This window comes from Ictalurus furcatus, chromosome 15 (assembly GCF_023375685.1).
Source record: "Ictalurus furcatus strain D&B chromosome 15, Billie_1.0, whole genome shotgun sequence".
In the NCBI taxonomy this organism is placed as follows: domain Eukaryota; kingdom Metazoa; phylum Chordata; class Actinopteri; order Siluriformes; family Ictaluridae; genus Ictalurus; species Ictalurus furcatus.
The window spans coordinates 9288568-9305157 of NC_071269.1; the positions used below are offsets into that span (position 1 = coordinate 9288568).

At 36.1% G+C, this 16590-nt stretch overlaps 1 protein-coding gene across 1 annotated transcript; it reads right to left on the reverse strand.

Annotated features, from left to right (window-relative positions):
- Nucleotides 1–6798: 6798 nt before the first annotated feature.
- LOC128619442 (aquaporin-4) lies at nucleotides 6799–14921 on the reverse strand. Its single transcript, XM_053643623.1, has 6 exons — nucleotides 14907–14921; nucleotides 12065–12259; nucleotides 11797–11958; nucleotides 7990–8154; nucleotides 7569–7649; nucleotides 6799–7422 (listed from the first exon to the last, which is right to left on the reverse strand). The coding sequence occupies exons 1-6, from the start codon at nucleotides 14919–14921 to the stop codon at nucleotides 7207–7209; spliced, it is 834 nt and encodes a 277-aa protein (XP_053499598.1). The 3' UTR covers nucleotides 6799–7206.
- Nucleotides 14922–16590: the final 1669 nt, after the last annotated feature.

Sequence of the window (16590 nt, forward strand, 5' to 3'; positions counted from 1 at the left end):
AAGTTTACACCCCTCTGGCTCTTAATGTATTGTGTTGCCTTGTTGAGCATCAGTGAATGTTTGTACCTTATGTAATAGTTGTGTACAAGTCCCTCAGTTATTCTCAGTGTGAAAAGATGGATCTCAACATCATATAGCCACTTTTGGAAAGGAGTCAAACATGCAGAAGATGCTGGAAAAGCAAAGAATGTGCAGGACCTGGAGGATTTTTCTGAAGAACAGTGAGCAGTTTAACTGCTCAGGATAAACAAGGGACTCATGAACAATTATTACAAAAAATAAAACCAGTCGTGGATCATCCAGGTAACGACACACAGTATTAAGAATCAATGGTATGTAAACTTTTGAACAGGGTAATTTTTATAAATTCAGCTTTTGTCTTGTGGACTATATGTAAACATCTGTTATGTGAAATAGCTTATTCAGGACAGTACTAAATAAAAAACAACAGGGGATTTTTATGATCAATCTTATTTTTTAAGAGTATTAAAATTTTGTAGAGTCTGCAAGGGGTATGTAAACTTCCGACCGCAAGTGTATACCCACGCAGCTACCAACAGACACACACACAAATTCAATCACTTAAAAACAGCAAGGACTTTTATAAACAATTAAGAATAGACTATAATATGAACATTTTAACAAATTAGCAAATAGCACAAAAAAAACAACCACAGTTAAAACACTCTAAATACCTTCCTAAGTCTTCTCACAACAAAATAAATAAATGTCGCGCCCTAATATTTTATGATGCAAAACCACTCCCACAAAGCCACTGGTGAAAAAATTGTGAGCCTCCAGGGACCTGAAATTCTTCATGTTGCTCTGCAAGTAGTTTCCTGTGTGATATAGCACATTGCCGAATTGCACTGAGTAGCATCACTGCTACAGTCGAAACTGTGCATGGAATGTATTCATTTAACATACTATGACATACTAGTCTTTTATATCATAGCTTTAATGAACATGGGATAACAATATAGACTGTTGGATGACCCTGGGATACTGATATTACAGTCAGATTGAATAATCTAAGATTAGCTGTCTTTTACCTGGAGACTCAAACAGGTAACAAAATATGTCGGGAAACAACACCTCTGGCCATTCTGTTGGGACGTTTGTCCAGTCACAGATACTGTATGGACAATCCGACCCAATATGGCTCAGTTTTTCTATGTATCTTGCTCTGTCGAGCAGAAGAAGTGATTCTACATAGGCCATACTGGGTTAACACCATATTTTTCCAGTCAGGGTAAAGGACTATTTTCCCACACCGACTTCACCCCACGCCATGCCCCCAGCTATGACTAGACACCGACCAAGTCAATGTGTCTTGATTTTTTGTTTCTAATATCATTCAAAGCAGATCCATATTGCTTAACCTCAATAATAAAATATTCAAAAGTTGATGTAGTCCATTTTCTAACATAAATATGATACTTTTACAATCAATGTAAAAATCATGTACAAAAAATAAAATTACATTTTGTAACTCAATTTGTGTCAAAGAAAGCTTCTTGACAGAATGTTAGAGACATATATTCAAAACATTCTTGAGTATACACACAGCAAGAAGTGATGTACAACAGTTTCTTTTGCAATTCCACAAAACTCTTGTGAATTTTCAATATTCAAATTAAATCGTTCAAATAACTGTGTAACAGGATAGATTCTATGTGATATTTTAAAGGATACCTCTCTAACTTTGGTACTTCTAAAGTATTTGTTTGTTACTGTCCAGACCCTTTTCTAATTAATATTTCCAAAAAATGATTACCAAAACATTGTTGAATATGGTACAAATTTATTTTTTAAATACATTCCTAATATAACTGTTACTACATTTATCTATTACTACATTGATATAACCAATAAAGATTGTATCACTACACACGGTGGTACTTGAGAACCCTTTATAATTTTCTATATTTCTGCATAAATATGACCTAAAACATCATCAGATTTCCACAGAAGTCCTAAAAGTAGATAAAGAGAACCTAATTAAACAAATAAGACAAAATGTTATGCTTGGTTATTTATTTATTGGAGTAAATGATCCAATATTACATACCTGTGAGTGGCAAAAGTATGTGAACCTTTGCTTTCAGTATCTGATGTGACCCCCTTGTGCAGCAGTAATTGCAACTAAACCTTTCAGCTAACTGTTGATCAGTCCATTGACTTGGAGGAATTTTAGCCCATTCCTCAATACAGAACAGCTTCAACTCTGGGATGTTGAGACATGCACAGGGGGATGGCTATGTGGTCTGAGCAACTGCCCATTTGCCCTCACAGGCTGAGGTACCCCTCTGGCAGGCAGAACAGCACTGCAGGCTGTATGAGTGGAGTGGAGCCGAGCGGATTTCCCATCCCCGCTAAAAGCATTCTGTAATCACTCCGCTAAAGATTCCCTCTGTGATTTCCATTTCCCTCTCGCTCCCCAGCCTATCCTCACTCTCTGTGTCCACTCATTGGAGACAACATATATCAGTTTTGCATTATAATCCACATTACAGTCAGTGGCTGGAAGAAATAACTTGGTAGTTTCTTTTTGTATTGCTGATAATGTTTTGCTCCTGGTCTGGCATAAAGTTGGCTTGACACTGGAGGTTCAGTATTCTCAAATTAAGGGACCATCTCTAAAGTTACATATGACATTGGTATACACGGTTCTAACTTCAATAGCATTTGAAGATAATGACTTACAGTCACAAAACCAACTGTAAAGTGTTCATGTAGGTGTCAGCTATAATGCACATCTTTTAGACTTTTGATATTTATTAAAATAAAGTGTGATGTTTTTATACCATATGGACTCGTACACAAAATATACCATAATTTAAAGCTCAATAACATTTAAAGAGAATTACTTACAACTGTAAAGTGTTCATGCAGGTGTCAGCTATGCTGCACACCTTTTAGATTTTTTATATTTAACCCTACAATGCATGATGTTTGAACGTCCAACATCAAGACAACTTTATGCCAGTTGCTAACTGTTGTACAAAATATCAGCTATCTTCAAAGTCCATTTGTCTAATCAAATTAGTGGACCCGATCTAATCTAATATAAATACCACCAAATTTGTGTTGTTGGCACACTTTTTAAGACAATGCCTTCACAAAAAAGAAGACACAGACAAAGAGAGGAAGAGCAAAGGGAGGCTGCTAAAGGCAGTGCAACATTACAAAGCTGGATTCAAAGCTCCAGCAAGCTAGCAGGAATATTTAGCAAAGAGTTTGTCACACTGTAACTTCTGTAAAGTGTCACATACGGTGAGTGCAGGCAGATGCAATTGCAGTAAAAGGCTTTATTTAAGAGAGGCAGGCAGACAAATCCAAAGTGCAAGAGCAATATCCAAATCCAAACACAGGTGTGGCTCAGGTGAAAACAGGCAAAAACAGGCTAAACCAGAATCAATACGAGTAAAAATAGGATCAAAAACCAGAAAAAAGAAAACAAGAACAGAGGCTCAGTACAGTACTGAAACAGTAGTTTGTGATGAGACAATGGGTATGAATACTAAAACTAATCAAAACGGAACAGCTGATAACAATTATGGTACATAAGGGAACAACCAATAACAAAACAGGGGTGGAGGCAGGACAGTAACCCAAACAAAATACAAAATACATATGAGAACACAAACAAAGTCTAAAGAAAGCAAAAGCGTGTGCCTAGTGAAGCGAGTGCTACACGCGCTATGTGCTTCTGCTTGGGGTTGAGGGGGAAATCCCTGACATAAAGTATATTTCCCATCATAATCATTTGTCTTAGTTGGTAGTAATCTATAACATATAGCACATTTAGAATATTTTACGAAAACCATATTAATAATAGTATACAATAAAAAAAACAACCTAACACTACAAATATTCTAAATGAGTTGCATCTGTATATGCTGTGAAATTTTAAATATTTAATTTCAAATGAAATTTGCAATACTTCTATTAAAAATGAGGCAGAGGCAAGCTCAGAGAGTGAGGGAGAGCCCACTGAGCATCAGGAGCCAAGCCAGACAGGTACAGGTGAGAGGGTTATACTGGCTACTGAAAAGGGACATGGAATTCTTTGAATGGAAGAGTTATTACAACTACATTAATTTAATTGAGCATTAAGCCTAACTATTTACAATATGACTGTAAACAGTTGGCTATTCATTCTCAAGTATTATTGAGAGGAAGAGGCTGAAATACTCCGATCTCATCGCTGAGTGTAAAGAGGCTGTCTGGAGAACCATCATCTACCCAGTAGAAGTAGGATGCGGTGGCTTTATCGGAACATCAACTGTTTGCTTCCTGAGGGACATGGGAGTAACTGGAGCAAACCAGCAGAAGTCCTTGAAACACCTGGCTGAAGAGAAAGCATTGTTTTATATGTTCACTGAGACTAGGGTGTCTATAAGGCTATGCAAATCAGTCGCTTTTAAATATTTTTCCAAAGCCCTAGAGCCAAAATTTAAAACACCAGGGTCAGCAAGAGTGAATGGATTAATTGGGGCAAAAATTAACTCAATGGTTCAGAAATGAAAAGGAGTTTAGAATGATGCAAGGAAGGTAACTTTGTGTGTTGATGGATGGAGTAAGCAAGGACTTAAATCATCATTTTTGGTGTGTCTGAATGTATTTAACATCAGCCTTTGTCTAAAGCACGCATTGCTAAATTTGCACCGACTGGAGCATCCTCACACAAGTGAAGCGATTACACATTGTATTGACTTAACTTTGGAGGCATGGAAAATAACAGCAGACAAAGTATTACCCATAGTAATGGACAATAGTAGTAATATTGTTAAAACCATAAGCCTGTTACGAGAAAGAGGAGGAGATGACGACTGTCTACTGCAACATTTTGGGTCCACAGAGGAGGAAGATTGCTTGTGCTCAGACACAGAGTCTGAGACAGAGCTGGAGGAGAATGTTTAAGGTGAGTGAGGTTTACCACCTTGTGTATAGTCTTTGATTTTATTACATATTGTCGCTTCCACATCAGGTTAGACATCTATTCTGACAATGAAAGATAAAACGCAAGTCAAAGTCAAGAAATTATATTTTGATTTCACTTGACTCTGGCACATGTGCTGTGTTGGCTGTATTGCATCTTAGTGCTGCTTTTGATACTATTGACCATAGTATTCTTTCAACTTGCTTAGAGTCTGTGGTTGGCATCCAGGGTCTGGCTTTGCAGTGGTTTGTTTCTTATCTGAATGATAGGACTTCTTCAGTAATCAGGTGTTCCTCAGGGTTCCATCTTGGGTCCTTTATAGTTTTCCATTTATATATTTCCCCTGGGTTCTATTTTTCAGGAATATAATATTTCCTATCACTGCTATGCTGATGACACCCAATTATATTTGCCAGTTAGGTCAAATCGTAACAGACCTTTTGGGTCTCTTTTTAAATGTCTTGAGGACATAAAACGTTGAATGGCTAACAATTTTCCGCAGTTAAATGAGAGTAAAACTGGTCATTATTTTAAGGCTCTCCTACTGTTTCCTCTGTTCTTGAGGCCCAGTTAGGTCCTCTTTCCTTCAATATACATAAGTATGTCACAAATCCTGGAAATATTTTTGAATTAAACTTACAGTGTGATAAGCAACTTAGTGCTGTTGTCAAGGAAGCTTTTTTCATTTAAGGTCTATTCAAAATTAAAGCAGTTTCTCTCTTCAAAAGACTTAGAATCCGGGATTCATGCTCTTATTACATCACAGTTGGACTAATGTAATTCTCTGTATGTTGACCTTCCTCAACCTGCCTTAGCTTGCTCCAGCTTGTGCAAAATGCACAGCTAGATTTTGAACAGGGACTAAAAAGAGGGATCACATTTACTCTGTTTTGGTATCTCTTCATTGGTTTCCTCCTCAAGTTTAGAATTTATTTTAAAATTCTTTTTTATGTATACAAAGCTCTTTCTGATCTTGCTCCAAAGTACATTACTGACCTTCTTCACCCTTATTCTCCTACCAGAACACTAAGATCCTGTAATCAATTTCTTCTATCTGTCCCCCATTGTCATACTAATACAAATGGTGATCGAGCATTTTCTGTGGTTAGTCCCAATCTCTGGAACAATCTCCCCTTTCACGTGAGATCTGTTCCATCTTCAGCTCTTTTTTAATCTTCTCTTAAAACTTATTTTTATTCTTTGTCTTCTGATGTCATTTAATATGATATTATATGATGTTTTGTGTGCCCTGCGATGGACTGGCACCTGTCCAGGGTGTACCCCGCCTTGTGCCCGATGCTCCCTGGGATTGGCTCCAGGTTCCCCCACGACCCTGAAGAAGGAGTGAGCAGTAGAAGATGGATGGATGGATGGATGGATGGATGGATGCTGTTTTGTACAGCACTTTAGATCAACTACTGTTTTCTTTAAACATACTTTATAAGTAAAGTTTGAGTTGACTTGACTACCATATCCAGATTTGTTCACTGAATCTTCCCCAGGAAGGGTTTTCACTTTCACTTAAGATTTATGAAAGTATAGAACCCCTGGCAAAAATGAAGGAATCACTACACTTTGAGGATGATCACCCAGCTTTTTTACTTGGCACCTGCCCACAGTGCCAAAACTACTAGTAACTGGTTTTTCTGACCATGGTATTACTGTGCTTGATGGGCCAGCCAACTCGCTTGACCCGAACCCCATAGAGAATCTATGAGAGACACCAGACCCAACAATATAGACGAGCTGAAGGCTGCTATCAAAGCAACCTGGGCTTCCATAATACCTCAACAGTGCTACAGGCTGATTGCGTCCACGCCACGCCACATTGATGCAGTAATTCGTGCAAAAGGAGCCCCGACCAAGTATTGAGTTCATAAATTAACATACTTTTCAGAAGGTCGACAGTTCTGTATTATTAATTCTTTATTCTAATATTTTGATATACTGGATCTTTGATTTCCATGAGCTGTAATCATCAAGATTAAAACAAAAAAAGGCTTGAAATATTTCACTTTATGTGTAATGAATCTAGAATATATGAAAGTTCCACTTTTCAAATTCCATTACGTAAAATTTTTTACTTTTCCACGATATTCAAATTTTTTGAGTTGCACCTGTATACTGAAAAACCATCATTCTTCTTCAACATGTGGCATGCAAACAATTTATTATTTTTCAATATATATTCTTTTAACATCAATGTAGGTAGTACAGTACAATATAAATCAAATATAGCATATAGATAATATGGTGAAACTTCAGCTGTGGTCGAGTTTGTCACTCTGCTTGGTCCTCACAGCTGTCTGTGTGATGGTTGACAGAGATGAACGGGACATGCTGGCTGTCTCGAATATCTCAATGTCCTTACAGGTGAGACAGGACACCAGCTTCTGCCTTGAGGCACTTGCAGCGAAAAAGAATTCATGAGCCACGCCAGCTAACACAGCACCCAACACTGGTCCAATCCAATAAACCTTACATATGAAAGAAATTAATTGAGCTTGATTACTAATCTGTCAATGTATTTAGAACTAGTAATGGTACAGAAATAAATAAGAAATTGGAAAATTATTTACACAGGCACATGGCACTGGTCTATAAGCAATATAAGATAACTCACCCAGTGGTGTTCCCAGTATCCAACTATAATTGCAGGTCCAAGAGATCTCGCTGGGTTCATGCTGCCTCCAGAAATTCCACCCTATGACCACATAAATACATCTTCATACATACACATTGAGGGGATCAATGATGTTATGGAACAAATGGATTAACTTCTAAAAGAAATGTTTCTAATTATGTCATCTACAGCCATTCAATACAAAAAAATGTTTGAACATTGTGTTGACCTATTTGACTCATTATTTTATTGTTATAACTATCAGTTTTGTTAGTGAGGACGCTTTTGTTGTTGGTTGTGCAGTCTGCAAAGTATAAAATATGAATAATATGAATAATAAATAAAGTGTCAATCAAAAACTTTGGATTTAGAAAATAATGTATTAATGCTGGCATTGATGTAAATATGAACTCATACTCACTGCAGTAAAAATCCCTGCACTAAGGGAGCAGCCAATGGCCAGGTTGCCAGGTTCACATTCCTCTCTCTTGCGCTGAGCCTCCACTGAGAAGATGGTAAAGACCAATTGGAATGTGACAAGTACCTCCATCCCCAGAGCCTGCCCTGCATTTCCTTCCATTGGTACCTATGGTGTGCCAAAGTGAGTGTTTCAATTGAATAACATCTGGGGTTTTTTTTTTTTGACAATTATTTCTAAATCCAAGCCTGTTGACACATTTCCAACATTTTTCCAATAGCTTTAACCAATTTTGTTATAACCTTGTATCGTTACATTCTGAAAAAGAATCTTCCCAGTATTTTTGTATACCATAAGCTTCTACTCCAGTCCTCAAGACTTTAGTTCTAATACAACTTATAATAAATACAGTCCAGGAGTCTGTGCCAGATTTGTGAATTAACCATATAATCAACACGGTATATCAGATATTACATTATAAGAACAAGAATCAGATGAAATTCAGATGAAAGCTTATGCTTTGAAACTTAACCTAAATGACAGGTCATGACAGGTCAAGTAGATTTAAAGCTAACAATGTCCACAGCATTTACCAAACTCAGAATCTAGCCATATGTTCAATGGACATTTTAAATTAAAGTCTTATTGATAGAGGCTCAGTGACTTTCACTTTACTTGTCACACATTTCCCCATACATACCATCAACTCCAGAATTATTGGCACTCCAAGATAATTAAAAAAAAATCAACAGTCACCAAAGCCCTTATTCATCAAAGCTGTATACCCTACTGTTCAGAAATTTGGAATCACTAATGAATTGTCTTTGATAGAAATTAACTCTTGTTTATCAATTAAAATAAGATAAGATTGATTAGATTTTTATTCCTTCTGCTCCTGCCCCAGTGGAGGTCTGTGCATGCCACTGTATTCATTAATATTTAGTAGTAACGGAGAAACTCCACCGAATGTAGCAAGGTAAAAGTACATGTCTGTGATTAAAAATTTACTTGAGTAAGAGTATAGGTATGGCCAGTTAAACCTACTCTTAAAAGTACATTTTCTTCCAAAAGTTATTCATGTAAATGTAAGGGAATAAATGTAGCGCGTTACTACCTCTGACTACTCTCTTCATGAAACAATGCAAACTGGCTCTAACCAGGACAGAAAGAGAAGTGGGAGGCCACATAAAACTATGTGTTTTCATTGAAAATTAGTTATTCCAAACTTTTGAACAGCTGTGTAGAAATGAACATGAGTATTTGAGTTCTCAAATAAAATAAAATGGTTGTATAGCAATGTAGAAAACAAGGCTCTCATCCCATTACTCCCTTATTCCCAGCAAACACAGTACATTCTGATGACATCGCAGAAATGATGGTACCCTGGTATCCAGATAACTTTGTCATTTTATCTTTGTTGAGATATATGCCTTTTGGATATAATATGGGAAATTTACTAAATGTATCAAACATTTTACTTATAAGAAAATGAATCGATGTCTGAATTTTATTATAAATAATACAAATTTTATTTAGGCCTATGATATTATTTGTCATACATCAATGGCAAATATCTGCCAGCAAAAGGGCAATTTACAACAACTACGAAACATTTTGTGCAGTAAATGGTGATTATTCATAATATTTTATCTTTGTGAATGAAAAAGATTTTTTTAAATGAAGGCACGAGACTTGGAATTTTAAACTGTTGAAGGAAGTTTTTTGGAGTACTGCGTATGCGCCTAATTTTGCCAGTAACCACCGATTTACAAGGAAAAGGTAAGCGCTATAAATCTATCTTTATTCATAATCTTGCCTATTGTAATGTTTAATGTCACTCTAGGTGTGGAATGTGTTGTATTTTTATGTCTTTCAAACATAATTTCCTAATTGAATGGCCTGTTTTCTTAATTTGTGCACGAACAAGCGACTTGTGAGGTGGCCTGAGGTAAGATCTGAAATTTTTTAATTTCAACACTAATCGAGTGTTAATTTTACATTATGACTGCCGCTTGCACTTGATCCATGACGCTCACGGGAGCTCGTGCATATGTGTCGGACTAGAACACGTTGAAGATGTACATACGGTGTAATCCACGGACACATCCGATTCACATGAACACCCTAATTTATACACTAAATGACACTATAAGGTTTGTGGACCATCACACCCATATGTGGACCATCCCCATACTGTTGCCACAAAGTGGGAAGCACAAAATTATATAGGAAGTCTGTATTCAGTAGCATTACAAATTCCCTTTACTGGAACTAAGGGGCCTAGCCCAAACATGTTCTAGCATGACAGTGCCACTGTGCACAAAGTGAGGTTAATGAAGACATGGTTTGCCAAGGTTGGAGTAGAATAACTCAAGAGGCCTTCACAGAGCCCTAACCTCAGCCCCATTTATCACCTTTGGGATGAAATGGAATGCCTAAGTGCCACAAGGTTTCTAGCAGATATCAGTGCATCATTATTTTACCACAATTTAGATATATTAAAGCTTCATGTATTAACAGACAAGTTCCAATCATCTGCACTGAGTCATGTAGAAGATGTAATGTGCTTTTGCTTCAGAGGCATAGGAAGGAATAGCTTATGATTAGAAATGCACTGATGTATCGGCCAGTGATTGGTATCAGCCGATAAAGGCAATTTTTCATGCTATCGGCCATCGACCGATAGTTTAAAAACATCCAATGATCAGGGCAGATTATATCCTGTCAATCAAAAGAAGGTGGGAAAACACATCAATTTCATGCTGTGTGTAAAGATGATGTCTCTTGTGTGGAATGCTGACTAAACTGCAGTTTGTAAGCTCTGCAAGCTCTGCACTGCTAAAATTTTACACCGGATGCTGCATCAGTGAAGCGGGAGTTTCAGCGTTGAGTCTAATTTGTTTTCACCGCGCTGCTCAAGCTGCTCACGCTGAATTAAAGCGCTAGTACACCGTTTAAAGATTTACATGAAGATGAGTTGACAAAAAAGTATATTTTGAACAGAAAAATACATTTGTAGAGTGGTATGTTTCATATCCAGATAATGTTAATATGAGTTAATATTTTTAAAAAAAGTTCATTTTATTAGTATATTATATATCACCAGTTTGTTGTTCAATGATGAAGTAGAAATGCTTTTGTTTATGGTGAGTGAATGTGAGCCTAACAGGAAGTTTTTTTAGAATGCAGTCAATGTTAATATGAATTAATAACATTCAATAAGTTAAGAAATCGTAATTTAATCTTCATAAGTTAGTTAATTGTTAATGTTAATTTGAGTAATGTGTTTTCTGTTTATGAGACCAGTTACTGTGAAACAATTGTTGAAATGGAGATAAAAATTTTCTTTCAGAATTGTGGAATTAATCATTATTAATTTAAAAGAAGGCATAAAAGGCAGAACTATCAGTATCGGACGATATCACTCTGAATAATTGGTTATCCAATTATACTAAGTTTTCTTATAATTTTGTTATACTAAGAAATTTAGTATTGGTGCATCTGTACTTATGATAAAATAATATAACAAAAAAGGATTCAAACAAACCCTAATTTGATTTAGTCATCAATCCTTAATTCAAATAACAGGAAAAAAAAATAATTTTAAGATTTTTAAATAGTAACATTTTATCAATACTCTCAAAAATATTTAAAGTCCTGATTCAGGCTATCCATGACTTGGTGGATAATTTAACTCAACTTTTAACTCAACTTTTAGTGAAGAGACAGATTTTTTGTAGTGAAAACTATGATCTGAAAACTGTAGTTGGAGCTTTTGGTTTATATAGGAAAAACTTTTAAACCCATTACCTTATTGACATAGATCTTAGCTGTGGATTTTAAGGGTAGGACCAAGTAGAGAATCCCAGCTCCTACAGTGGCTCCTAAACACTGGGCAAACACATAGACCATGGCCTTTAAAGCATCCAGTTTCCGTGTAGCTAATAAGGCCAACGTTAAAGCAGGGTTCACCTAAAGCCATAATGAAAGAATTAGTGAAAAGGGGCCAAGCACTCTTACTTAGTGTCACTCATGCCAACACTACTACCACACATATAGATAAATTAGAATTTCTCACCTGAGCCCCACTGGTCTTTCTAAAGCAATGTCCTAGGCCAACTGCTGCCATACCTGCTGCCAGTGCTGGATACAAAGGTCCAGAAGAGACACCCTCGAGCCCTGATAGTGAAGAGCCCAATACAACTGATACAAAGACCAGAGAGCCTATAATCTCGGCCAGTATGCCCCGCCAAAACTTAGGGTTTTTCACCTCCTAATTCATCAGTTTTTGGGTGGCAGAAAGAGTAAAGGGTGTTAGTGAAGGGTGCAAAAAAAAAAAAAAAAGGAAAATGAGATGGTAATAAATAATAATGATGATGATGATGATTAGATATTAAATAATATTAGATAACAGATAATAAAGGATTTTATAGCAAACATAAGAAGATGTAGTCAAATTAAATGATGATTAAACTGGCACAATTACTGAAAACAGTATTTAACTTTTTTTTTTTTACATATTAAAATGTGTTATAGCATGCTTTTTGTTGTTGGGGACTTCAAAGCCTATTCTCTGTTTGGTGGATAGCCAGTGTACAAGAATGAGGGTCATGTAGCCTTACTTTCTTCCTTAAGAAATTGTAATCTACTGAATAATTGGATCACTGACAGGGAGACCATATAACTATATAGGCAACAGTATATGCAATACTGTAGTCCTGATTAAACATGTCTGATTTGAGGTTTTCTAAATTGTTGATTTGGTTGCTATAAGTGTACAGTGGTGCTTGAAAGTTGTGAACCCTTTAGAATTTTCTATATTTTTGCATAAATATGACCTAAAACATCATCAGATTTTCGAAGTCCTCAAAGTAAATAAAGAGAACCCTATTAAACAAATGAGACAAAATATTATACTTGGTCATTTATTTACTGAGGAAAATGATCAAATAATAAATATATGTGTGTGGCAAAAGTATTGGAACCTTTGCTTTCAGTATGGTGTGACCCCTTTGTGGAGCAATAACTGCATCTAAGCATTTCTGGTAAATGTTGATCAGTTCTGCACATCAGCTTGGAGGACTTTTAGCCCATTCCTCAGTACAGAACAGATTAAACTCTGGGATGTTGCTCAGTTTCCTCAAATGAACTGCTTGCTTCAGGGCTTCAGGTCCTTCCACAATATTTCTATTGGATTATTGGATTCTATTCCAAAACATAAACTTTATACTTCTTTAACCATTCTTTGTAGAATGACTTGTGTGCTTAAGGTTGTTATCTTGCTGCATGCTCCACTTTCTCTTGAGATTCAGTTCATAGACAGATGTCCAGACATTTTCCTTTAGAATTGGGTGGTATACATCAGAATTAATTGTTTCCATCAATGATGGCAAGTCATCCAGGCCCAGATGCAGCAAAACAGGCCCAAACCATGATACTACCACCAGCATGTTTCACAAATGGGATAAGGTTCTTATGCTGGAATGCAATGTTTTCGCTTCTCATTTAAACCAAAAAATTCTATTTTGGTCTCATCCACCCGTAAAACATTTCTGGCTTGTCCACATGATCTGCAAACTGCAGATGGGCAGCAATGTTCTTTTTGGAGAGCAGTGGTTTTCTCCTTGCAAGTCTGCCATGCACACCATTGTCGTTTGTCGTTCTCCTGATGGTGGACTCATAAACATTAACATTAGCCAATGTGAGAGAGCCCTTTGTTTGTGCCATGATACATTTCCACAAACATGTGATGTGAAGATCAGATTTTGATAGATCCCTGTTTTTTAAATAAAACAGGGTGCTCACTCACACCTGATTATCATCCCATTGATTGAAAAGACCTGACTCTAATTTCACCTTCAAATTAACTGCTAATCCTAGAGGTTCACATACTTTTGCCACTCACAGATATGAAATATTGGATAATTTTAATAAGTGATCAAGCATAATATTTTTGTCTCATTTGTTTAATTGGGATCTCTTTGTCTACTTTTATAGGACTGATCATGTTTTAGGTCATATTTATGCAGATATATAGAACATTCTAAAGGGTTCACAAACTTTCAAGCACCACTGTAGATATATATTTAACAGCATGCAAGATTGACATAGATACTTCAGGTCTACCTAAAATGGTGCTAAACGTTATTTCTCATTTGTGTTCTTCTTCAAGTACTAAACTTCACAGATGATTTCCTTATAGACAGAAACAATCCATCAAGTAGATCCAAGAAGCAGGTCATAAGTAATGTATGTAACATTCTATTGTCAAGTATAAAGGATTCCAAATAAAAACTAAAGATGAAGGTATGTATCCCATAACATGCACACTTTTCACAGTGCTGACATGCCAGAGATAAAGATAGTAGTTATTAAATGACTATCATTGAAAAAAGCAGAAATATTACTGGATCATGCAAGTCTGAAAATTACAAAGCCATACATTTGCAACTGAAATGTAAGATTTTTACTTGGCATGATCAATTAAAAAGCTAGGGTAAATAGAAAAAATAACTCATAAAAGACTGATAATCATTTACATTAAACTGATTGATATTTTTTATGTTTTCCATTTCCTGGGTACAGAATAACCATAGTTATGAGCTGAAGTTTTGTACCAGAGGGTACCACATGCAGTGTGTATGAAAAAGCCAGCATTTATTTTTAAAATAGGGCAAAAACTAAATCTTTTCAATAAGATAATTTAAGCTGTACATAAACTATATATATATATATATATATATATATATATATATATATATATATATATATATATATATATAATTAACTGGAATTAAGTAAATCAATTAAGTTTTTCCTCAACATTTTCCATATTAAGTGTCTCCTTTGTAAATCACACCACACAGCAAAACATTTAATCAAAATTTGTTGTCAGTCTGCTGTGCTGAAATTGCCCTTACCTCCCGTAGAGTCATGTTGAACCAAGGGTTTGTGTACCTGTCTCTGTATGAGGGAAGATACAGATGAAAAGTGTGTAGCAAAAAAATGGCTCCTCCTTAAGTCTGTCCGAATGCAGAGACTACACCCCATTTCTATCACTGCCAACACACTCTCACCATTTCTACATCTGCAGCTATAGAACATCCACACACCATTGAAGAACAAACCAGCATGAACTAAATTTGTGGTTTAATCTGGCATATTTAACCAGTATAAAGCAAAAAGCTAACTTAAATAAAACTGTAGTACAAAACTAAAATGTGTAGACCATACCTATCAAATATGCAAAAATATGATTGTGTTATGCTTGAATTAAATTCAAAGTGAGCTATAAGTTTTTGAACTGATTAGTGCACAAATTCTATTGAGACTATTATTTGCATAGCACAAATACACTCCACCATCTCTTCCCTTTCATCATTCCACTTGTATGGTCCTGTCATTACTGCCATGGTGACAGCCTTTGATTTGGTTGCTATGACGGCTTTTGTGATGCTTTGGTGCTGAAAGGCTCAGTTTAGTCAGATTTTATAGACAGGGTACATTACACATACTCAATATTCAATTTAATGGTCTATAAACAAAAGATCATTCAGTGGTATCATTTGTGATAATCTTAGAAAGGTTATGAGAAAGACATCATGTAATTGTAAGTATTGTCTTCTGGCTCATGAGGTAATATACAGTGCATATATATATATGTGTGTGTGTGTGTGTGTGTGTGTGTGTGTCCTCCAATAATTTTGGCACCCCTTGGTAAATATGAGCAAAGAAGAGCAAAAAAGGCTGTCATAAATTGTCTTTATTGTTTAACCTTTTGATCTTTTGTTAAAAAAAAATCACAAAAATATTCTGCTCTCATGGATATCAAACAATTGCCAAGACAACACAGGTTTATCAAAATATATATGTATGTATATTTATTAAATATAGGTGTACAACAATTATTGGCACAGATATTTATTGGCCCTTTGCCAAGGTCCATGCTGGTGGACTCTCCTCTTCAGTTTACCTCACAGGGTTTCTATGGGGTTCAAGTCAGGGGACTATGATGGCCATGGCAGGACCTTCATTTTGTGGCCAATAAACCATTTTTGTGTTGATTTTGATGTATGTTTTGGATCATTGTCCTGCTGGAAGATCTAACCATGGCCCATTTTAAGTTTTCTGGAAGAGGCAGTCAGGTTTTCATTTAATATCTGTTTACATTTGATAGAATCCATGATGCCATATTTCCTAACAAAATGTCAAGGTCCTCTGGCAGAAACACAGTGTCAAAACATTTATGAGCCACCACCATATTTAACCGTGAGCATGGGGTACTTTTCCATATCGCTACCTCTCTGTGTATGCCAAAACCACCTCTGGTGTTTATTGCAAAAAGCTCTATTTTGGTTTCATCTGATCATAGAACCTAATCCCATTTGAAGTTCCAGTACTGTCTGGCAAACTGAAGACGCTTGTTTTTGGATTTGAGTAGAGGCTTTTTTTCTTGAAACCCTTCCAGACAACTTGTGGTAATATAGGTGACTTCGAATTATAGTTTTGGAGACTTTCTGACCCCAAGACCCAAATAATATCTGCAATTCTCCAGCTGTGATCCTTGGAGATTTTTTGGCCACTCGAACCACAGTGCATTGAGAC